Below are 25,490 nucleotides of genomic sequence, written 5' to 3'. Positions count from 1 at the left end.
TGGCTCCTTCTCCACTGCCTGCACCTCTCATGCCCCCTCTTCAGTACTTTAGTCCCCCCCCCCGCCCCCGCACCATCTATAATTTTAAATGAATACATGCACATCTCTTGGTCTGTTTATAGCAGGATCTTGTACCCCGCACCCCGCATTTCTAAGATGAACCATTGCTGCCTGTGTCTTCACTTGATCTCGTCTCTCCAATGTGTCAGTTGTTAACACTGACCTCTTCTGGCACCGTCATAAGTTTTCTGTGCTATGTCTCAGCATCCATCCTCATCATAAAGACGCGTTTACGCTCCAGTGACTGTGGAAGGACACGGGACACTCAGAATGCCCTGAGTACATTTCCTCCTGCCACTGCCATGACCCCACGCCCCTCAAAGAAAACATCCCTAGTCACGCTGAAGTGGAATTCTCTGTGCTCTGTTTCAGTGGCTCAAGGCACTTTTGATCTAACTTTACCTTTTAGCTCATCTATGCTAGAGAACCTATTTTTAGCATGTAGTCCCTCCCTGGCTTGTTAATTTTATTCTCCTCTCTTAATGGCTGCCCGCCTCCAGGCACTGTGCTGAATGCCAGGAGGTGGGGGCCGGGTGGAAGCTTCGAGGGCCCTGTGAGGCTGACCTAGAGACAGGGCCGTCCCTCGGTGGTGGGATGGTCCGCGGCGTCCTGCCCCGGCCTGTGGGAGCTGGGGGTGGGGTTGGCAAGCCGACTCAGGCCCGAGTGATGAATTACAGTGTGAAGTTATGGAGCTTTTACTGGCTGGACGATGTGCTTGTTTAATCACTGGGGCCTCCCCTCCCTCCCTCCCTGTCTCCCACACAGGACCTCAGGATGAGTCCAGTACACTGAAAAGCAGCTTAGTAACCGTGACTGAATGGAGCGACTCTTCAGACGTGTAACCGTCACCCTGTGCGTCAGGAGGTCCGTCCAGACTTCAGCAGTATTTGGTATCGTGCTATTTCAGCACTGCCTACGCAACTATGATTGTCCTGCCTGACAGTATCTCCTGCAATAACAAGGAAACCGGCTCTCAGAGAACAAGAGTCTCTTTAATGGCACCTAATACAGTGTTAAAAACACATACACACAAATTGTCAACAGTATTTTGAAGCATATAAAGGTGTTTAAGAATGCTGCTGCTGCTTAAAAATAATGTGTCAACCGAAGTCATAAAAAGTTTTTTCTTCAGAACAGTACTCTAGTGTTTAGGTGTATTTTTTTCAACTAATTTTTAAGTGAATTTTTTTAACTAATAGCTGGTTTTAGTTTGCATTTAAACTTAAAAAAAAAATCTTTCTTATGTACATTGTCATGTTGGAAGTGTTTCACTATAAAGTTCTGTTAGTATCCTTAAAATGGAATTGGTGGAAATCAGTGAAATTTTAAGAGTAGACAGCTTATGTTTCATCTAGAAGTAAGTTTAGAGTTAATAAGAATATAGTTATGCCCATATTAACTACATTTTCTGGAAGTACTTTTACCATATGCAGCTTTGGGCCACTGTAAGCATGTTTTAGAACTTAAAAATACTATTTCTGCAGCATAACCTTGACCTTGGATATTTTATGAATAAAATGTAGCCATTTTAAATATCAGTTATCAGACTATGAATAGAATAGAGTCAGTCCTGAATTCATATGTGTATTTTTTTTTTTACTTTTTTAAAATGCCCTTTCCGCATTAGAAAATACCTCAAAACTAATTTAGCTATATTCTTAACAGTGACATTATCAATAGTCAACATGTTCATATAAACTGTTTTTTGCATTTTTTTTATACTTTGTGGTACTATCTCTACTTTTGTTTCCCCCCAAAAAGTACTGTTTTAACTAAATGGTCTGTTAGGATTTGGACCTCTCTTTGTTTTGTCAGCCTTTCAAGTAAAACCCTCAGTGACACCCTTGTGACTGTGGCTGAGTTATTAGAGCTGATTTCAAGTTAAACTCATCTCATTCAAGGATTTAAGCTTGTCTTGGTAGCCATGCCATGTAACATGCTGATCTAAAAGAGCAATTTTTCTTTTATCTGTTTCTGCCCCACTAGGGTCCTTTTTACTTGTGGGCCACTTACCTTTTTAAAAATTTCCCATAAAGGCCATTTACTGCAAATATACCTGCTTTGAATGTAAGTTTCTAAAAGCTCTAATAAACCCTGCATCAAATCTTCACTGTAGTAAGACACAGGTAAGTAACCTACAACAATGCCTAAGAAGGCATGTGGGCTCTTATGTTCACTCACTTATCCACTTAGATCTATTGAGCTCCTTGTTCTGTTTTAATGTACATTATTAGTTATTTGATGAGAACAACTTTGAGACATGTTATTTTCATCTTCTTCTTAAACATGTGAAAAACTAAGCTATACAGTAACTTGCCAAAAGCCGTATGACTAGAAAAATGACAAAAGCAGGTTTTAAACCAGGCCTCAACTCCCAAGTCCTGGGTCTGCTTGGTCTTTACTCCTAAACAGCAAGGAGTGGGGAAATATGATGACTGTCTCCTAAGTAACCCAAGTCTTTATGCATCTGTGTCGCAAAAGCTGATGTTCTGTTTAGTCCTGTCATGTTAGGTTGTACTAGAATTGCTCATTTTCCTTTGGACCATCGCCTTATATTTCCTGACACGGACACACGGCTAATGTTTCTTTCTGGCTCTTGACAGTTTTTCTGTACTTTGACTCCTTCTCGCCCTAAATTCTTCAGAAGCTGTGATAATTCAATACAGTCAAAATATTTTCTTCACCGGTACAGCTCTAAAAATTTAAAAATTTGTTTTAAACACACATTCACCAAACCCTGTGCCCACATTGCTTATAGTACCCAGCCTCCCTCAGTGGTTTCCAGTTCATTTGTATCCCCGGAAAAGGTATTTAAGTACTATCATAGTCTGGAAAAAAAAAAAGTTTACTGTATCAGTAATAAACTCGTCCATTTTCTTTTCATTGAGCACCTCCAAGCAATGTGATTTTTCCTTTTTAAGTCCTTCAGGCTTGAGGAAGATATCACGGTCACCCACACTGTGACTGGTATTGTTGGGTACCTGAGTCACAGAAGACATGGCTAAGCGATTCGTAGCCACAGCCTGAGACTGTATATACTTCACCCTAGACTGCCTCAGTTCAAAGTCCTTGAGGTCTTGTCACTTGCTGTGGCAAGTCGCTTCAGCTTCTCTGCTTTCATTTCATCCTCTGTCAGTTCAGGGTCCTACAGTACTTACCTCAGAGGGTGGCTATGAGGCTGCAGTGACTGAGGGCACACAGAGCGTTTAGAGCAGTGATAGGCAGACACAGGCTGAGGTAACTACTGCCCTGTGGATATGAGATGAAAGGGCTGGCTTGAGAAATAAAACATTGTCTTTGGTCAGAGATCCCTGGAGGAACTTACATGTCTTGAAGAAAATGCTGTCTCTCCATTGCCAGTTGGTTCCCCACACACAGCCTGAGCGACAGGTCCTCAGGAACTCGGTCCATTGTTTCTGAGTGAGGCAGGGACCGTGCGGCTCCAGGCCCTCCTCTGTCAGCCTCAGAGTCGGCCATGACCAGCGTATCCAGATCTGCTCTCTATACCGGAGGAGGAGGTATTTAAGGAGGACCGGCTGGGTAGTGGGCAGTAGCATCTTGGCCCCGTGAGCCCTTCCTGGAGCAGCCGTTGAGAAGCACAGTGGTGACAGACAGGTGTCAGCAGCTAGCAATCGGCTCTACCCAGCCAGTACATGTCCATTCAACCCAGACATCTGAGGAACAGTCTCAGATCACCCCCATACTGTTTACAAATCATGACTCCTTAATACACTCTGTTTAATATATGAAGGAACAAACACATAAAAAATGGGGACAAATACTGCAAGGTCTAGGTGATTAAGAAGGCTACATTACGAACACTGCTGGAATCTTTGGTGTTAAACACAGATGTATAAGATATATACAAATCTTGTAAATAGCCTGTTTATTTTTTTTTTTATAGAAAGCCACAACAGAAAGTGATTAGTATGTAACTATAGAAGAACATTTACATCCAAGAATCAACAAATTCTTCAAATTCATATTTTAAAAATAGTTTGAGTGTTAATTATAGGAGGGCCTTGATGGCATCATTTTGTGAACAGTTCACGTTTAGAACAAGCTCAAGACACAGCTTGAAGGCAACTCTCTTTTTAGACGTAAGCGTTTTTGTCAAACTGTTTTGAAGGATTTGAGGTTTTGAGATCTGCTTCTCTGCCGTGATACTTGGTCCGAGAAGACATGACAGATGTGGCCCCATTGTACGTGTATCCCATTCTGAAAGGCAAAACGGTTTGGCAGATGGTCTTTCACACGTAGGACAAACAAAAATGGGAAGAAACCACATCCCCCCGTTTCTGTCACAATTAAGTCATCTTTCCCTGATTATGTTTAGTTTTCTTCCTTCTCAGCCCAAGAAATCGTTCAGTGTCATTTCAGAACAGCTAGTGTGACTAAGAGGATCTCAGAAGAAACTCATGGCTTCTTAGTTTGTTCACTTATTCTCCTTCAAACTTACATAAAACTTTTCTTCCTGGAATCTTGGGAGACTGTGATGACCTTAATCAGCAATTTCCACTTATGTGAAAATTGTGAGGCCAAAGTGAAGAATATACCCCTAAAGTTAGACAAAATTTCTACTTAGAAGCAAAAAAAAATTTTTAATTGAAGGATAATTGCTTTACAATATTGTGTTGGTTTCTGTCCTATATCAACACAAGCTCTGCTTTTTAAATTAACTATAATTATCTATATTCTATTCAATATAATTTTACCATATTAAATGTTATATTTACTATATATTCTTAACCTTTCCCAATTCTGGGTGTTTGAAGTTTCTAAGAATCATAAGAACTACCTATAATTTATCCCACATATAACAATTTAGAATAGTATTGTACTTTTTAACAGGTCATTTTTGTCTCTTTTCATACCTGGGTGCTTTGCTGTTGTCAGATATTGAAAAGCAAAATATGACACCACCAATTATGCAGAGTGAGGCTCCTGCCCATCCAATAAACAGAGCAGCTCCTAACTCATACCTGTGAAGAGTAGCACACAAGTGTTAAAGCTTACTGATTGGGGGAGTAAACAGCATTTAACACTACTAGCCAACACTTACTAAATGCTTATAATACACTTGCTATGGGAGCTTATACAGGAAGCAATATTTGTAAAGAATGCTTTATACTTTTTCAAAGTGTTTTTATAGCCTTCACTCAATTGTATCTTCCCAACTTCCCAAAAGGAAGCTGAAAGGAAGCTGAAGGCATCAGGATGCCTTTGGGTAAAGCAGAAGCCGTGGACTCAAGGTGAGGCCTACTGGCTCTGCTAGCACATTGCCTCTGGGCTCTGCCTGAAGCCCAAACATTTCCATCTATTTATCCTGTTGTGCAGGGTAAATTATTTAGGCAGGTTTTAGATGGAAAAAGGAAAGTTGCCTCTGCTTTTATTCTGGTTCAACTCAGTAAGTGGTTAAGCATCTACTGTGTGCAGTCATGTGCAAGGTGCCAAAGGGTGACAGAACATGCCACCCCAACTATGCCACTTTGGCACAAGGGACCAAAAGCAACTGAGAAGAAACAGGAAAGCTCTCTGCCTTCTCCCTGTTTGCCTAAAAGCAGGGCATAAATGTGTAGAACTGTCCCCATCCCCTCACTACCGGAAGAAGTTAATTCTCAGACACACTGAACACCCTGCTTAGCCCACAAGTGGCACCGGAGCAATCTACATTAACAAACTTCACTAATTTGCATTTTTCATTAGTTCCCTCCTTACATTCAGGTAAGTCACTCAATTGTGACTGACTCTTTGCGACCCCATGGACTGCAACATTCCAGGCTTCCCTGTCCATCACCAACTCCTGGAGCTTGCTCAAACTTATGTCCATCAAGTTGGCGATTTCATCCAACCTCTCATCCTCTGTTGTCCCCTTCTCCTGCCTTTAATCTTTGCTAGCCTCAGGGTCTTTTCCATTGAGTCAGTTCTTCGCATCAGGTGGCCAAAGTATATTGGAGTTTCAGCCTCAACATCAGTCCTTCCAATGAATATTCAGGACTGATTTCCTTTAGGATTATCCCTCCTCAAGTGCCTTCCCATAATTAGTGCCTCTAGAAGCTCAAAGTCCTTTTCCTTTGTGTTGTCACTTCTCTACAGATGTACTGTTCTTTTGTTAAGATGCTATATAAGACCAAGTTCTAGCCACCCTTTGAATTACATGCCACTGGGTACTCTCTTGTGTAGGGGCAATGCACATATAAATAAACTCCAGTTTTCTCTTATGAATCTATCTTTCTTCTCAGCAGAGAGCCTAGGAGAGTAGAGGAAAAAATCATTTTTCTTCCTCTACAGTGTCCACAATAGATACAGCCTCATCATGCTTATCACTACAGTCCAGTGAGAGATGAATAAAAAAGTATCATTTAGTGACAGCCTGCTATGAAGCCTCTCCTTGATGGCAGGCCATAGTATACCACTGATGACTAGAACAGATGCAAAGGTAAATAAGACAGCCCTTGCCCTGGAGAGGTCACCATACAACAAACAGCACTACCGAGAACAACAAAGGAAGTCACGTGGAGGGCTGGAGGATATCCTTTCAGGGGAGATATATATATGTATGGAGAAACAAATACAGAACGAGGAAAGTATACCAAAATCTCAGGGGTTGTGGTGTTCTCATGTCTGCCTGTCCTTTTCCTGAAGAATTAGGGTTTGTTTGTTTTTTGATAAATGAATCTCAGACTTTTAGCTCACAGACCTCTATCACAAGGTGAAAACAAATGGATGATATTCCCTACCTAATGGTGCTTTTCAGTGTTAAATGAAGTCAGAGGGGGAAGGGTCTGTTTTGATCATACAGAATCTGCAGAAGGGCTGAGAATGAAAGGAAGTCGAGACTAGGAGGGAAAAGTTGGGGTCGAGGTCAGGCTACCCACCCTGGACCTGGTGCCGGGTCAGGCTTAGGTATCAAGGCCTCCCCACACTGTGGACAGCATCTGGCATGCGTGGCCTGTGCCTGTCCTGAGCTTTGTCTCATCCTTTTCGGCGTGCTGGGTCACTATGCAGGGGCAGGCAGCGGTGGTGGTGTGACAGTGTGGTCCTAGCCGCCAGCCAGTGGGAGCAGGAAGCAGCCTTTACACAAGACAAGGGCCTGGTGGTCTACTTGCCCAATTCCAGGATCTGGCTTTTCTGTTAATTTCACAGCTTCCATTTGCAACTGGGAAGAGGTGAATTATATAATACACACTACAACTTGGTGTGTGCATGCAGGCTAAGTCGCTTTAGTGGTGTCCGACTCTTTGTGACCCCATGGACTGTAGCCAGCCAGGTTCCTCTGTCCATGGGATTCTCCAGGCAAGAGTACCAGAGTGGGCTGCCGTTGTTACATAATACACACTGCCTCGTGATCCCTTCTTTTTCACTCTTGCATTGCTTTACCTGGGGAATCAAGGTGAGAGCTAAAGGAAGAGCTTATAAACACCCCATCCTGCACTAAAGCACTGATTAGGCTCTGGGAACCGAGAAACTTCTTAAACTGCTCCAATCTGAGGCAGTGGCAGAAACAGAAGGTCAGTGTAAGTGGGGAAAAAGCCTTCCGTGTCTGCAAAAACCAGCTTGAAAGAGGACTGGACAGTGAAGTGTCCAGGTGAAAAGAGCTGGCCAGATCAAGAGTGTTAACCTGTAGTTTTATAAAAGATACCTTCATTGAATATGTTATACATCTACAAAGGATATCCTGGATTCCCACAATAGGCCCTTCTTGTACAATGTTTGGATGACATTATACAAATAAAACGAGCAGAGGGCCTGCCAAGTTGTAGGTACTGGTCAATGGACCTCTTTAAAATATCTGCAATTTCTACAGTAAGCTGGCATCCAGTCCATCCATTGTCATGCTATTACTGCAAAGACAACTAAAGGATGAGCACACTGAACATTTCGACATGGAGGACATTATTATAGGATTACAATTTAACAATACTTTCTATTTTTCTTTACTTTTCTCCTTAGAGCTTAGGCTGTCTTCTCTCCTGAAACTATGTATTAGTATATTAACTTTCAGTGTAAATACTCCTGGAAAAAACAGTCTGAGATTTTTCTTTAAACATTTAGCTTTCTAAAACAGGATGCCAGTGCCGGGATCATGGTTAAAAATAAGTCTCTAATAATTGATAGTGGTCCCTTAGGGCATAGGTTGGTAGAACTCAAATCATAACTCAGCACTGTGAATTCATTTAAAAAGAACATACAACTGGGGAGAAATCAGAGAATAACTACCCACACAGCTCAGATGTTGGGAACTATGTCTGTATATTCATTTAAGCAAACTGAAACTTTCTGGAGGGATTTAAGAGTCACCAGTGTGGCTTATATTAAAAATTGGTTTGGGAATTCCCTGGAGGTCCAGTGGTTAGGATTCTGACCTTTCACTGCAGGTTCACGGGTTCAATCCCTGGTCATGGAACTTCTGTTTTTAAACATATTTTTAGATTTTCTTGAAGTCACTAAACATAGACTCTATTCCAAGGAGAGTATCATTTCCTTTTGAGCATTTTATGAATTCTGTCAGAGTCAAATATTTAATAAATAGAACCATTTTAAAGCTAAAGTGTTAAAAGAGATTCCACATCTATACCAATAGCTTCTAATAATTGGATGTGAGGGATTCTGTGATGTGGTTCTCTTAGAGACTTTTTCTTCTTCCTTCTGTTGAAAGACACGTACAGCAGACTTATTCAACAGTGGCTTGAATTCACACCCATCAGTGTGCGTGATCTGGCAAAAATGGAAGTGTTTTTGAAAGACAGGACTGAGGGTGAGCCACGTAACATCCATTCAGGTTTGTTCTGGGCCACTCCTCCTCTGACATTCACTGGGAAACTCCATCTCTGCCTGGAAATCTTTTTTCACTTTTGGTAAAACTGAAAAGCTGACTTCAGCGCCTCAGGAGATTATCCAAATTTCAGATGATCTGCTGCAGGTCTGTCTTCTGTTAACAACATCTTCCTGGCCCTAGACCAGCTTTCCCAGTCTTTATTGAGCTGTTACAATCGCCAAAATTTATTCATTATTCGGAAAGGCTACCAGTCTGCTTAGCACCAGACAGATGCAGGATCGACAGGCTGAGGACTGATCTCTGTTTTACAGATCAGAATGTTGTTCTTGGATTATGTCTCACACATTCTGTTCAATGGAAAGGACTCATAAAAGCAGCCTTATGACCTGAATTCATGTATATAATTGTGAATCTAGTAAACAAGCAATAGAGAACATTTTTCTTTCTATAGAGAGAAAGTAAAGCACAGATTAATGACCAGAGTTTCCCCAAAAAAGAACCATAATGATCTAAGGCATTAAAATATACCTTGAATTACTAGATGAAGTTAATTCTTATTCACCTGGCTGTGCTAGCACTCCAGGCTACTGTTCATTTCCTAACGAGAGAGCCTGGGCTAGAACCACACTCAGTAGTCTAAATTCTGATGCATTCCATACTCACCTCCTATTTTAGCCTAGTAACATGCACAGTAATCCTTAGGGAACAGACTGAGGAACACCTCTTATCTCTGTCTTTCCTGCACCCAAAGCCCTGTTATCATTTGATCTGCCATCTACAGGGAGCACGTGTATCCCACCTACCCTGTCACCTACCTCTGATGGTAGGTGACACCATCAGAGCAGTGACAAGCTAGATATTGTTCAAATCATGTGTTTCAGGGTGAATGAGAGAACACAGTGCTGTTCTCAAGGACCTTACAGTCTAGAGGCGATGGTCAGACATTAAACAAATAATTAAAGGACAATGAAGCCTAACAACAGAAGCAGAAGAACATGTGTTTGCAAAGTAAACATTACATGTTCTCCCAAATATGTATAGATGTGGTCCAAGTAAGAGTCCACCATAACAACAGCTACCGTCAGATCACTGTAGCAGGATTTTGTTTTTGTGTTAAGTATTTTGGCATGTATTATCATATTTGATCTTCAATTCTGAGAGTTCTTCTTACCGTCAGAGAAAACTGAACCTGAGTGAGTTTAAATTACTTGCCTCCCCATACCTCAGCTAAGTAAATAGTAGAACCAGGATTTAAAACCCATAACCGATTCCAATCCTCGAGCTCTTTTTTTTTTTTTTTAATTAATGTTTATTGGAGTATAGTCGCTTTAAGAGCCTGGTGGTAAGCTACAGTCCACAGGGTCACAAAGAGTCAGACATGACTGAGCTACTAACACACCTAGTTGCTTTATGATGTTGTGTTAGTTTCTGCTGAATAGCAAAGTCAATCAGTTAATCTCAACCTTTTTGACCCACCTCCCAGAGTAATAAAATAAAAACAAACAAAAAAAAAGAAATGGGGCTTAATTAAAAGCTTTTGCATAGCAAAGGATACCATAAGCCAATCCCAAGCTCTTAGCCATCACTCTTTCTCCCTTTTCACCTTAGCTAAGGAAAAGATGGGATCGATAAGAAAAGATACAATCAGTGCAATGTTTTGGGCTTGTCATTTCAGAAAGATGTGAGTTTTCCCTCTCTCCCCAGCTCATTGCCTTCTCAGTGGCTCTAGGGTATGGAATTTTTTTTCAGAATTCCCTCTGGCTGTCTTTTCACCCAGCACAAAAAGAGGTGAGGGTAGTAATTAAAATCAGGGCTTGCTGGACTTGAAAAAAGAAACTGCAGCGCCTCCGTAAACAAAACATAAACTGTTTAACAAAAGAAAAAAAACTTCATCCTTTTAAGATCCCCAGAGAAAAGTGAGCTTGCTAGAGGTTGCAGAGCTAGAAGCCAAGTCTTTTGACCTCAAGGATGGACTTTTTTCCAAACATACTGCCCTACTCCTTATGTTAATCAAGGGTGGTAGCAGCCAAAACATTGCCGTTACCTTAAAACAACTAAATATGTTTTAAAAGTTCCAAGTTTAGGAAGTACATCCATATATTATCAATGTTAACTTTTAAAAATTGAATTCCATTGGTATACTGATCTTTTAAATGTTACCATCCAAAAGAAACTTAACTCAAAGGCTTATATAATCCTTGGAGGAGGAAATGGCAATCCACTCCAGTACTCTTGCCTGGAGAATTCCATGGACAGAAGAGCCTGGTAAGCCCGAGTCCATGGGGTCGCAAAGAGTTGGACATGACTGAGCAACTAACACTTATATAATCCAAGCTCTATATCACCACATGGGTGGATTTTATATGAACAAGCATTCTACAGGCATTATCTACAAGCACACCTTTCCCCCAAATACCCCACATTCTTTTGGGGTCCCAGGTACCAGAAGCAGGCTGTTTAGTGACCACCAATCCATGTATCTCCCAAGGCTGCTAAATTCTCCTCTCCCTTATGCAATTCATGTTAGTTAACAGCTTACTCAGTGATCTGCAAGACACCACAAAATTTCCTGGCCAGAGCTTCCCAAAGGGCCACGAAATAGTGGCAGGCACCTCCCAAACCATGGCTCAAGTAGAAAGGGATAATTTAAATAAGCATCTACTTGCATATGGAAACTTCGTGGAGAATTCTCAAATTTAGGAAATGGAAAATAAATAAACTGCTACGTAACAGCCTCTGCTTAAGGGTCAGTCCCATTTAAAAGAATAGCGTTCACTGAGTGCCTACTCTAGGCACCAGTCTAAACAGCTGAAATGTACTATCTCATTTAATCCTCATGATAAACCCATAGTTCTCATTCTCCCCATTTTACAGATGAGGAACACAGGACACAAGAAAGGACAAGTAATTTCTTCAAGGCTACAGCACTAAAAGATGGCAGAGCTGCGGTTCTCTCCCAGGCAGCCTGGCTCCAGGGCTCTCATTCTTGAGGTCTCCCCTCCCCTATCCCTTAAACCAAATCTTCCCAAGCATGCTCAGTCTTTCCACCCTAAGAGAGATGCAGACAGACAGACAGCTATACACCATTGCTTACTAATCTTCCTTGCTATAAATATTAGAGTATGGACTAGATACAAGAGATGCCCAAATCAGCAAGATGTGGTCTTCGCTTCAAGATACTCCTGGTCTCGTTTGGAAGATGGACCAACAGGCAAGTGCCACTGCCCAGTGGGATTGTAACAGAAGCACCAAGAGCAAAGGGAGCACCCTGGTGGGCACCTCACGCAGAATGCAATTCCGGCAGGATACACAGAGGTGGGCCGGGATGTGAAAAGGAGAGGGAAAGGGGTGGTGGTAAAAGCTGAGTCACCAGGAAGCATGGCAAACTGGAAGTCGTGGCTTCGTATACTGGTCAGTGAAAACAAAACGCAGTTGCCAAACATTTGATTTCTAAGTATATTAAGTTCTGCCAGCATGAAAAAGGCATCAGAGCAATTCTGATGATCTCAAGTGGTCAGTCCTACCACAGAACAAAGTGAATCCTTCTTAATATTTAACAGTCAAATTCCGGTTTGTTCTTAACACTTGGCACTGCTATGGAATCCCTTACCTGAGACTCTATGACCCTCTTACCAGCATTAATTCATTCTCCAAATAACCTCATGATTGGAACAAGTTTAAGTAAACAAACATCTATAATTTATTAAATTATAATAAGGACAGAGTAGAGAAGTTAAATATCTTGGCAAGGCCACCTAGTGAGATCGATTGTCCTTTCAAGTTCACCTGGGAAAATGTGTCTAATCTAGAAACATATTTCTTATGTCTGCTGTGCATTTAACTTGATAGGTAACAGGAATGAGAGAATTTACCAGGAAGCAGACAGCTGTTTATTTCTAAACTACTAAATAACCACAACACTGAAAAGATTTTACCTTAGTAAAACTTAGATACTAAAGAACAAACTAACTGTATTCCAGGAATGAAGCATGCTAAAGGTAAGTAACTCTGTGGTTTCAAAAACTCTGACATTAAAAAGTCTTGAGTATGATAAGACCCAAACCATGAATATCTGGGCCAAAATGTTACTGATAGATCTCATTGACTGAAAGAGAATAAATCTAAGATCAGATGTTCTGTTTTCTCAATTAAGGAAATTGGTTTAATACTCTAACTTTGCATGATTTGAAGTTTCTTTATGCCAATCAATTCTTTGGAACCGTCTATTTAAGAAAAAACAAAGCAAGACACTCAGGAAGATACTGGTTTGGACAACAGATGGTGAGAATAATGTATATTTCAACAAAATGATAGGGTGAATCATACTAAGGGGTGCTTATGACCATGAGCTTTCAGGAGGATAGATTTTGTTTCAATTTGGTAGATTTTGCTTTAATAAAAAGGAGGAAGTTGGTTTGAAACAGCCCAAAGGGAAGCATTGAGAAACAGTTTTCAAGGCTTTGCAGGAGTCCATCCTAGAGCCGTAAAACATAACCACAACTTGAATAAAAGCAAGGAAGCAAAACAAAAGGGGGGGGGGAATGGGGAAATGGCAGAACACAACCAGAGCCAGGTGAAACTCTTTAAAGGTTGCAATTGCAATCAAATGATTGTAGGCAGGAAGAAAAATCTTCCCAGATAAGTTGTGGGAAAGAAAGGGTTTCGGAAATAATCAGCCACTGAATACAAAGCCTGATACTGTTTGCGGTGCAGCTGCCACAATCTTCACCCCAATGAAACATCAGAAGCCACTCATTTTGTTCCCTTATCAATAAAGCACCTCCTGAGTTTCCTGCACATAGTAGGAATGTGGTGGGAACTCTGTGGATGAGCTTAGTCGTGTGTGTCTAACGTAAGCAACCAAGGTGAGTCTTGGAAATCCACAAAGATTCAGTTTACATGGTAGAGAATCCTTAAGAAAAACAACAGCAACAAAATAAGGTTCTGCGGCTCACTGTTTTTCAGTGCATCTTAGGGCAGGTATTCGCTCACCAGAAATTTATTTATTTATTTATATTAATGAAAGATTTAATACAGCAAGAGATATATCAACCATAAACATTTATGCACATAATGACAGAATATCTATGAAGCAAAAACTGAAAGAATGGAAAAAAAGAATAAACAGTTCTATTATCATAGTTGGAGATTTCAATATCTCACTCACAGTAATGAACAGACCAACCAGCCAGAAGATAAGGAAATAGAGGACTTAACACAATAAACTAATGAGATCTAACAGACATATACAGAGAATACCAACCAACAACAGCATAAACATTCTTCTCAAGTGCACGAGACATTTTCCAAGATAGTCCACATATTAGGCCATGAACTGTCACCAGAAATTTAAACTAGAGCATGTGGCAAACACCTGTTCCTCACTGCTAAACACACACATCCCTGTGCCCAGCTGAGCCATCTAGGGCTGCAGGGAGAGATGCTGCTCTAGGAAGATGAATGCATGATACAGATGGGAGAGGAGGATGAGCTGGCCTTCTCTCTCCATCTTCGCAGAGGCTTCCCCAGTCTGCTGAGATAACAGAAGGCTTTTCTACTAATCCCGAGAGGACTAGCTCTGCAGATCAGGATTTCACTTAACCAAGCACCGTGCTGAGCAAATAAGAGATGATATACAAGTGTTTTCTGATCTCAAGGAACCTACTCTCATGAACATCAGTGAAGACACCAAGGAAATAATCAGAACAGCCCTGGAGGGGTGACCTCACCCCAGTCCCCCTAGGGCTGGCTCTGCCTTTGGCAGCAATTCTCCAACATATTCCTCTCCGAGTTCATGCACAAACTACATCAGAGGCTCCGATCACTAAATTCTAGGAAATGCCAGCTTGGGAAGTCCTCTCCCCTAGAATAGAGATTAAATACTTTAAAACCTACAGAATCAGTTTACTTCGTGTTGATAGCCAATTTTCAGCTAATTGATTTTCCTAATTTTTGTCTCCTTCTCTTCTACTAGAGGCTATTGTAAGAGTAAAATAATAAAATAATATTTGCAATGCTCTGCTTGGTCAATGGTAGGGGCCTAACATGTGTTTTCTATTACTTTCATTATATTTCATTATATAAGCATTTACTATTTATGCATGAACTACACAAGAGACACTACTAGAAAAATCATTTCCTAAAGATTCCTAAATCCACCAGAAAAAAGTAATGGATCCTGATCAGACATTTTAGTAATTACTCCTTTAAAATTCTATAGTATTTCATCTGAAGACTGAAAGAAAATCCGCAGCCTGGTTGATAGCGGTACACATGCATACGTGAGCAGTTTTCTACAGGAATCTATGGGAATATTCTCACGGAAGACAAACTGTTTGATCTATTATGATTTCTAATTTGGTATTCCTTGGGTTTTTTCCAAAGCAAAGAAATAAGCCTAGGGAAACTATAAAAAGCAACAGGCCACAGTTAAAAACCAACAGCAACAAGAGAACTGGTCTGTAAGTGCCAAAGCATTCACCCGCAGCTGAAACTGGTCACATCTGGGTGTCTGTGCCACTCTCAGAGAATTTTTTTTAAAGACCCTGCATCATGTACAGTTTCTTTACAAAGGTTTATTAGGTAGAACTTGTTAAGGCCATAGTCAACAGAACAAATGGAAAAGGCTGATTAAAAATGAAAAATAATATTTTATTCACTATCATTTAATCATTTCTAATCTTCAGAACCCCAGTCTCGTTTTCATCTCAATGACTGCGATGGAAACTGGCCCACAGCCTAAAAGCTGGCAAGTACCATTTTGGATGGACAGCAATCAAGGCAAGCACTTAATTTTCAGTTATCACACTTTCTCCTTCTTTCCTCCCCATTTTACACCTCTCTTTCACTTTCCCCCATTTGACTTCAGTTTTACAATGTATAGTAGACGAGCTTTAGCGTTCTAAATCCTAAGCCTTGAGCTATGTACAGACAAGTATGTTACAAGACATTTGTAACAGTAACGCAGTGATTCAGTGCATCTTTTGCCAATGTAGCACATACACCGTTTGCTCTTAAATGATGTCATCAAATAGCCTCTATCAGTATACCCCACTTTCATAAGCCATAGAGGAAATTTAGGTACCTTAATTTAGAAGATGATTTTAAATCCATTTCCTGTAAGCCATAAGCATACAGACTTAAGAAGAATACTTACTTTTGCTCCACGAAGAGGGGATCAAAGAATTCTGTTGTGATTTTGTTTGCATACAGGGAACACCCGGTCATTGAGCACAGCCCTAAAGAGCATCAGAAGGAAAGGACTATGACTCTGGGTGTTTCATTAACATCCTGAAGCCCCTTGTTTGGAAGAAAGTTACTATTTACCTGACAGTATGAATACAATCCCAGCCAAACAAGCAATTTTAGCTTTGGCTTTATCTGAGCCTCCGACTTTGGTACATTTCATGCCAATCAGGGCGAATATGGAAGCAAAAAAGCCCAGGCTGACAGCGGCAATCATAAGTCCTCTACACGCCTGGATGTAACCTGCAATTAGAGTAGGGCATTTACATTAGCATAAAACATGTGGCTGTCCAGGGAGAAACACATTTTACATTGTCCTCCTGAATGATTTTCTGTTTTCTGAAAAAAAAAAAAAAAAAAAAAAGACCGAAAAATGGTTAAAACACGTGTTAAAACAGGCAAGAATGGAAAGAAAGTTAATCCCTGTGGCACACTTTTCAGTCTGGCATATGCAGGATCCTCAGGCTACATCTCTGAGTGTTATTATTCCACAGTCACAGGTGAGGAAACCGAGACACATAAGAGCCACGTGATATGCCAGGGATGAGTGAGTAAGAGGCTGGAATGAATCCCATCCAGATCTGACTACAAAATCCGCATGACACTGCCTTTCACCCTGAGAAACCTCATCCGCCGCTCTCTCAACCCTCTTACTCCTTTGCACATCAGACCTTTAAAACAGATGTTTTGATGATTTTGACATTGAAAACCTTATAACTGAGCAGAGCTCCCAAAGATTCACATCTTCTAATATTAGTGAAAGATTATAAATGAGACCAACTGAAATATCATCATGAACCATGAGGAATCTAAATCAAGATGTATTTTCATGACCTTTTAAAAAATTTTCAGGGCACATACAATAACACTGGGTTTAAATAAGCATTGGTTAGTTCCTAGAAGAATATTTTATAATTATGAAATTAACTGCATACAAATGGATGCTTTCCAAGTATCCTAAAAGCTTGCTCTGTTGGTTTCTTTGAACATTCCTCCTACACCACTCATTTTCTTAGTCATATATTCTTATTTGCGCAGCCAGGATGATGGTAAACTTCAGACTGGCTTTTGTCCAGACATTAACAAATTTGAAATTAATAGGATATAAATGAATACATTAAAAAAATGTCATTATGTATACTTCAGCCTGAAACAGTGCTATATTCTGAAACAGTGATGACACACCAGTGTAAGTAAATATTTGTTGAACAAATGAACATAATATCTATCGGGTTTACAGTTGGAACTGAACTTTTTAATTTGAAAAAACTCATAAGTGCCAAGATACACCAAGTCATTTCCTACTGTGTTCAGGCAAAGGCTATGATAATCGCATAAGTAATAATTCTAAGGCTACAACAATCATATATTCAGGGAATAATGCTGGAAGGTGGCCTCCAGGCCATGTCTCTTGGTCAAAAAATAAAATTTTAAGTTTTATTCCTATCCCCAGGATCCATTTTGAAAAGTATCCAGAAGATGTTCTAATTAATTGAACAAATTTAGGCCTCTACAAATGCAAACCACAGTCAATCCTAAAGAAAATCAGTTCTGAATATTCAATAGAAGGACCGTTGCTGAAACTGAAGCTTTGGCCACCTGATGCGAAGAGGTGACTCATTGGAAAAGATTCTGATGCTGGGAAAGATTAAAGGCAAGAGGAGGAGGAGGAGACAACAGAGGATGAGATGGTTAGGATGCATCACCAACTCAATGGACATGAGTTTGAGCAAATACTGGGAGACAGTGGAGGACAGAGGAGCCTGGCGTGCTGCAAGCCATGGGGTCGCAAAGAGCCAGACCTGACTTAGCAACTGAACACCACCACAAATGCAGAAAAGCAAGGACAACGATCTTCCATTTTATAGTGTGAACTGTTTCCAGACAGAAAATAATTTTACTGATGGTGAGGCTGTCAAAAAAAAACAAAAACAAAAACAAAAAAAACCCAGTAAGAGAAACTTATTTCTTGCAAAACAGGATAAGGGAGGCTTATTTTGGTAGTAATAGTGCTGCAAGGGTGATCTGTGTGTTTGCTGCGGAATGCTAACTCAGCTCCATTTTAAGCTGCAATCCTCAAGTCCCCCAGCCAAACCCAGGGAGTGGCAGAAGCACAGGGGGAGGAAGCCTGTTAGTTCCTTGCAAGGTTTTTTTTTGTTTTTTTTTTTAATATAAATTTATTTTAATTGGAGGCTAATTACTTTACAATATTGTAGTGGTTTTGCCATATACTGACATGAATCCACCACAGCTGTACATGTGTTCCCCATCCTGAACCCCCTTCCGACCTCCCTCCCCTTTGCAAGGTTAAAGAGAGTCCTCCAGAGAAACCGCAACTAGCTCATCACTTAGCACCAGAGCTACTGGGACAGTGTGGTTTCAAAAAAATTTTTGACATTTGTTTCAACCTATGGTTTTGAGATGTTTTAGCTGATTCTTACTGCAATCTTAAACAGACTAGAAAGTGTACGTGTGACTTAGTAGTACTAACAGCCTCTCTGTTATGTCCAGCTCTTTGTGACCCCATGGACTATAGCCCACCAGGCTCCTCTGTCCATGAGATTCTCCAGGCAAGAATACTAGAATGGGTTGCCATTCCCTTCTCCAGAGGATCTTCCTGACCCAGGGATTGAACCCACATCTTTGCATCTCCTGTACTGGCAGGCTGATTCTTTACCACTAGTGCCACCTGGGAAGCCCATAACCTCTATTATAATGTTAAAAAAAAAAAAAAAACTATTCTAGAAAACCTTATCATCCACCATAATTTGCATTTACCTTAGTAATCTCACAGACTTTATGTACAGAAAATACACAAGCTGTGCAAACGGTTAAGTCTACAATTTGATCACTCAGAATGTGGAATGCATTTTCCCAGATGGTACACAGTGGTCCGAATCCCAAGCTGGTGCATTCACCCCTTAATATGACTGGGGAAAATAACAGTAGGCTTTAAACTTTAACCATTACTCATACTATTTTTTTCTGAATTTCTCACTCGGTTCTCCTGTCTCAGCTCTGATACCTACAGAAAGACTGGCTCTGCTCTCTTGGCACAAGAGAAGAGATAGAGAGAGAGCAGATTCTGATGATGTCAGTCCTTCATCAGAACCAACCAGAACCCTGATGTGGAGGGGAAGGTAACTCTGCCTACCATGAGAAGAATAGCAATAAGTTGCTAACTCATCACATGCATAAAGGGTTTCCCTGGTGGCTCAGACAGTAAAGAATCTGCCCACAATGTTGGAGATGGGGGTTTGATCCCTGGGTGGGGAAGATCCCCTGGAGATGGGAGTGGTAACTCACTCCAGTATTCTTGCATGAAAAATCCCAAGGACAGTGGAGCCACGAGGTTGCAAAGAGTCGGGACATGACTGAGCGATTAAGCACACACAGCACACGCACAAAGGAAGGCACTGCAGGGTCTGGAGTTCCTGGGATAAACTCCACTGCCAGCCATAAATGGAACGCAGTTGTTGGTAGGCTCGAGGTCTGTAAATTAGGGGCTACTGGTTCTTAAAACACCCACAGACTCAAGCCTTGGGTGACTTCCCACAAACTCTTTCAGAGTTTATCTTTTGCAAAGCAGACTTCTACAACCTTGCTTTTTAACAGTTCCGGAGGTCAAAATTTATAAGTAACACCCTCAAGTGAAGTGGTGGTAAAAACCTAGTCAAGGAGGCTATTATTTTTGACAGGTCTAATTTACTGACACCGTTAATAGCTAATTAACACATTAAAGTGCTGAGGCATGAACATATTTGCTCAGAAGTTCTCTGAAGTATAATTTATAGTTAACTTCCTTGGAAAAAATGACAAACATTCCCACTAACAAAAATAGACAGCATAAACTGAAAAAAAAAAACCCTAAAGCATAGCTTAAAATGCTTCCCAGCTGTAGTTCAAGTGGTGCTTTGAAAGGAATATGGGTTAGCAATAAACAGAAATCACCAGCTCGTTCAACCGTGAGTTTTTCAATTAGTAAAATACCATGACCTGAATGAATTCCATTGGAGGAAACCTTCAAGGTGTCCCGTAAAAGTTAAATGTTTTCCACACATACCTTATTTTCCAACTAGCAGAAATAAAAATATCCACTTGGTGGAGACAATTTCCTAGCAGCACTCTTGCTAGTTGTTGATTGAAGGAAGAAAGAAAAAAAAAAGAATGCGCTTTTAGCAGATCCTTTGTGAGAAGGATGGTATGAGGGGCAAACACGAACTCTGAATTTCAGCTCCGGTTCCTCTCTTTAACTGCTGTGTATCCTTGACTACATTCCCTAATCTCTCCAAGCCTGCTTTCTCATCCGTAAAACCCAGGGAGAACAGCACTTACTTCACAGGAGGAATAATATGAACTAAGTGTCTGGTGAGTGGTAAGAAATACATCAAAGCTTCCTGTCTCTAACCCTAAGATTGATTCTAGGCAGAAATTAGAGTTGGAATCTTAACATGGCATTACATTCAATCTGTACATTTAGCTTCTTCCTTATAGGGAAAACTGGGATAACAATAATACCTCTTGACAATGAGGAATCAGAGCTTTGACCTCATACAGGAAATTCAGAATAATGACCCCATCCTCTGTGTCCAAGAGACACGTTCTTCCACCTAAGATGAGACTGGGAAGCACTGTGAGCCTTCTCTCTCCCTTGGATTTTTCTGCCTGGGTTAAGGGGAGGGTTGGCTTACTCAGGGCTGCGGCCACAACACCCCCTGATAAGGTAGCTTTCTCCCTTCACTTCAAATGCAATATCAAGAAGTCCAAGCGGACCGTGCTATGGGCAGGACCTGACTGAGGGCCAGCATCCAACCACATGCGGCTGCCCCGAAAGCTCACTGCAGAGCATCAACAAGCAAAGGGGCCTGTTCTGGGAAGCTCCACTTGTAAGTGGGGGGAACTGACTTCTCTCTACAGGGAAAAATGTAGCTGCGTGGCTGAACTCCCCCCTTCAAATATTATCCTGGGAGATAATGAAAAGTAAATGATCACTTTGGGATAGGCAATGGCCTCTTAAGCCACAAGAAGCTGAGCCAGCACGATGAGACTGATACACTGGATTATAGGATACATTTCAATGTTTTGTATGAGAAAAGACACCCACATTTAAAAGACAAGCAATGGGCTGAGATTGCAACATATCTAACAAATCAAAGACCCACATCTATAATCTAAAAAAAAAAAAAAAAAATCATTTAAACCAAGAGGAAATAACCGAACCATGGGCACAAGATACAGACAAGCAACTCATAAAAGGAAAAAAAGTGGTCAATAAGTATATGATAAGATGGTCAAAATCCCAGTAATCAGGGAAATGCCAACTAGAAGAATAACGTGATAGGCTGCTGCCCATTAAACTGGATGGGAAACTTAGTGGTGAGAATGTAGAGAGAAACGGGAATTCTCATACTCTAGGTGGAATTAATGTGGCAGTATAAACTGACGAATAAAATGAAGGCTGCTCTGACAATACTACTTCTCAGTATTTACACTACAGAAGCACACATACGCACAAAGAAGCAAACAGAAAGGTTTTCCGTAAAGCACTAACGACAGTGAAAACCTAGGAAGGCTTTACCCGACGTCCAACAGTGGGTAAGTCGTTAAATAAACCAGTTTATTTAACAGTATTCATGCAGTCGTTAAAGAGTCATTTCTATAGGTACTGACTTGGAAAGCTATGTTATTAACTTGAAAACAAGGCAGAACAAGCGGTGATGTCATTTATGTTTTGTAAAGTCATTTTCTAGACACAACAGCACACGTGGAAGGCCATTTTGTGAGCGGAGTTGTATACAAATGTCACGCCTCTTCTTTAGAGCTGGATGGTTGAAAGCTATGCTCTTCTTCCTCCTCACTACCTCTCTGGCCCCCAAATCTTTCTAAAAAAATTTATTTCTTTATTCGTATGTGTGCCTGTATGTGTGTTCAGTGGCTCAGTCGTGTCCGACTCTTTGCGACCTCAGGGACTGCAGCCTACCAAGCTCCTCTGTCCAGGGGATTTTTACCAGCAAGAATACTGGAGTGGGCTCCCATTTCCTTCTCCAGGGGATCTTCCTGACCCATGGATTGAACCCATGTCTCTTGCTTGTCCTGCATTGGCAAGCAGATTCTTTACCACTGAGTCACCTGGGAATCCTTTAGTTGGCTGCCCTAGGTCTTAGTTGGGACATGGGGGTTCTAGTTCCCTGACCAGAGATCAAACCTAGGCATCCTGTATCGGGAGCTCAGTCTTAGTCCACGGACCATCAGCGAAGTTCCCATGCCCCCAGATCTTGACCATGATGTCTATTCTCACCTCAGACACACAGGGTGAGGGCTTCACTATTCTACACCCAATCATTTTCATGATGTATTTATTTCTCAATCGCCACCTCTGTCCCCCAACTGTCCCATAGAAGGAAGCGCACCTGCCTGGCAGCCTCTCAGTGACCAGACAGTTACAAGAGAAGAACGAACGTGTTTAGAACAACAACTGTCAATCCATATTCCTAAATGGAAACCACAGAAACGAGCCTGCCTGTTCAAACATCTATCTGGATGTGTGCTCTGCAGGGCACAGGAAATTCAACAGTCATTCCAGACCATCAGTGGCATCCAAGCTACTTATTTTACACACCACGATGGCAGACCCAGGTGTCACTCATCTAAAACCAGATACCTATTCCCTTCGGCCGGGTTTCCACCAAATACCTCCGTTGAGCAAGAGTTTGCTTTTCGTGGCAAGCACCATCTCAGGGGAATTAAATTTTGTGTGTTATTTACTCAGCTACGCAAACAAAGACTTGCTGTGCGGTAATAAAAGAAAAAGAAAACACCTCAAACCGAGAACTCATGTAAATGACTCTCTTAAAGTTTCTGCCAGGAATGATGTGCTGTGAAATCCTGGGAGAAAGGAGCCTAGAACTTGAGCAATCAGTGTCACCGCCTGGACAGGTACCATTCCTCTTGAAACTAAAAATAGCCAGTTTTCTTTGTGAACACCTGTTGCTCTAATACAATACCTTATACAGCGCAGCTAACAAGAACAGCCTAGAAAACAGTCTCATGAACAACTGGCAGCAGATGCGGACTTAGGAGAGCCGCACAGAACTTGTCAGTTTCCCCCGCACAAGATTCTGGGTGGCCAGGATTCGGCTACTCTCTGCAGCACAAGCAAGAACTATTCATTTTCCTAAAATTTACAGCAAAAGTTAAAGCCCAGCAGATCCATTTGCAGATACTTAGCGGTTTCTTTCTTTTTTTTTTGGAGGGGGGTTGCCCCTGCAGTAAGTATGTTTCCTTTCCCCCAGCCCACTTTGTAAACCACGAATGAAACGGCTACAAGGAGTTCAGAACAAGCAGATTTCGCTTTGACGAGTCCGTTTAAATCAGAATCCAGCCCTTCTGGGAGTGCTGGCTGGAGAGGGCAAGCCCCCTCTCCGTGACTCTCTGCCCCAACAGTTCTCAAGAGAAAGGCGGGGTCCCAAAACTCAGTCCTCCACTCCTAGGACAGGAGACCAGCTTCCCTCCATCCCAGTCGCCTGAGAGGAGCCCACCCCACCCAGGTCGGTTCTGCGCGTCCCCTTTCACCCGCCCCGGGGATCCGGGCTCAAACAGGCGCCCCCTCGGGACAGATGTCCGGGGAAGGCGGGCCACGGGCACCGGGGACTCTTTCCCGGCTCCTCCAGGGACCGAGAGGGAAAGCGCGGCCGGGCTTGGGAAGGAGTCCGGGGCGGGCGGCGGGGGGCTGGGGTGGGGGGGTCCCGCCGGGGGTCGTGAGGCTCAGCGGGCGCCCAACCGCGGGCGGAGAGGAGGAGAGAGTAAGGGTCTGGGGCTGGGGGGCTAGGGGGATGCAGACCGTCGAGCGCCAGCATGGAAGGAAAGTCCTTGCAGTTGGAGACGCCCGTGGAGTCCGTGACGCACGTCTTCCACAGGTTGGCCCAATAGGTAGCGGTGGTGATGACCGTGCCGTCGATGGTGGACACCTTCCAGTAGTCGGTGGGCAGCGTGGAGGACACCAGCACCCAGCCGGAGATGGAGACCATGAAGGCAATGATCTCCGACGCCGTGCTCGCCATGCCGCCCGCTGCCGCCGCGCTCGCTCTCGCGCTCCCCACTCGGCGGCCGCACAGCGACCCCCGCACGCCCGGCCCCGCGGCTCCGCCCCCGTCGCCCCGCCCACCCGCGGACCCGGCGCTAGGGGGCGCGCGTGGACCCGGGACGCGCCCTCGGGGAGCAGAAACTGCTCGCGCGGAGCTGCTACCCGGGTTCCCCTCCAGCCTGCTGGCCCAACGCGACCCTGCGCGTCCCTGCGGCTCCCCACTCCCTGCTCGCCATCTCGGGGCCGAGGCGCCGTGGAGAGAGGCTCTCCTGTTGAACAAATTGGCAGCCGAATGTGGACGATCTGCTGCATCCACCCTCTTTCCCCTCCCCGGCTCTACCCATTGGCAGTAGCTTGGCGTTCAGAGTATCTTGTAAAAGCAGAGCAAAAAAAAAAAAAAGGAAGGCTTTTGATGCCCGGAACCGACACGGCCTGCTAACGCAGCCCTTGGCCCGCTGAACTCTAAAGGTTTTCGTGCCACGCTCTTTTGGGTGACCCAGTTCAGCTTGTCAAGGAGCGATCACTGCAGCTCTGGGCTCGAAGTCAGCCTTGCTCTGAGCCTTGCCCGGCGGCATGCAGAAGGTCATTGCAAGGAGGTGGGTGACACAGACCTCAATTCAGGACAGCGGTCTGTGCAGAGCCCAGGCTGCAAGGGGACCTTCTTTACAGTCCTGATCGTGACTGTGCCAGTCACAACGCTGGCCTGCTGATACCAATGCACTACACGTAGGACATGCATTTAAGACATTTTCCTGTGGGTTCCTTCCAGTTCCCGTTTCTGAGTCTCTTCTATGATGGTCTGTTTCAACTTCTCTGCATCTTGTTTTACTTTTTTTTTTTTTTTTAACCAGCTCCACCTTTAGCATCCAACTGAGGGATAAACTCATTCCTTCATTGCTGTCTGAAAGTAAACTTAAAGATCAGGGTGTACTTTTGGCTCCAGAGGTCACACATTTGCGCAAAAATGAGAGAACAAAGACTGGCTTTATTATTTGTCCCTTTAAAGCTCTTGGTGCGAGGGTGCTCTTTTGTGTCTGACTCTTTCCAATCCCATGGATTGTAGGGCAACCAGTTTCCTTTGTCCATGGGATTTTCCAGGCAGGAATACTGGAGTGGGTTGCATTTCCTCCTCCAAGGAATCTTCTCAAAATAGGGATTTGTACCTGTGTCTCCTGCATTGGCAGGCAGATTCTGTACCACTGAGCCACCTGGGAGGTCCAAAGTTCTTGGAATGAACCTTTAAATCAGTGCTATAATAAAGCTAGCTAACCCTGTTTCCTAAAGGAAATCAACACTGAATATTCATTGGAAGGACTTGTGCTG

At 42.6% G+C, this 25,490-nt stretch overlaps 2 protein-coding genes across 4 annotated transcripts in view; one reads left to right on the top strand and one right to left on the bottom strand.

Moving 5' to 3' along the window:
• Window positions 1–1,901, top strand: part of DZIP1 (DAZ interacting zinc finger protein 1) — a 50,163-nt gene extending 48,262 nt beyond the window's left edge. For all 3 annotated transcript variants that reach the window (XM_042255011.1, XM_027973718.2, XM_027973717.2), the window contains one exon: window positions 826–1,901. In XM_042255011.1, coding sequence (XP_042110945.1) covers window positions 826–902 — 77 coding nt within the window. In that variant the 3' untranslated portion in view covers window positions 903–1,901. The remainder of the gene's footprint in view (window positions 1–825) is intronic.
• A 2,028-nt stretch (window positions 1,902–3,929) lies between these two features.
• CLDN10 (claudin 10) lies at window positions 3,930–24,181 on the bottom strand. Its single transcript, XM_004012203.6, has 5 exons — window positions 23,925–24,181; window positions 16,166–16,327; window positions 15,996–16,077; window positions 4,935–5,042; window positions 3,930–4,278 (listed from the first exon to the last, which is right to left on the bottom strand). The coding sequence occupies exons 1-5, from the start codon at window positions 24,142–24,144 to the stop codon at window positions 4,155–4,157; spliced, it is 696 nt and encodes a 231-aa protein (XP_004012252.1). The 5' UTR covers window positions 24,145–24,181; the 3' UTR covers window positions 3,930–4,154.
• Window positions 24,182–25,490: the final 1,309 nt, after the last annotated feature.

Source organism: Ovis aries, chromosome 10, assembly GCF_016772045.2.
Source record: "Ovis aries strain OAR_USU_Benz2616 breed Rambouillet chromosome 10, ARS-UI_Ramb_v3.0, whole genome shotgun sequence".
In the NCBI taxonomy this organism is placed as follows: domain Eukaryota; kingdom Metazoa; phylum Chordata; class Mammalia; order Artiodactyla; family Bovidae; genus Ovis; species Ovis aries.
The sequence above is the reverse complement of the archived record's forward strand: the minus strand, read 5'-3'. Positions and strand labels throughout refer to the sequence as shown.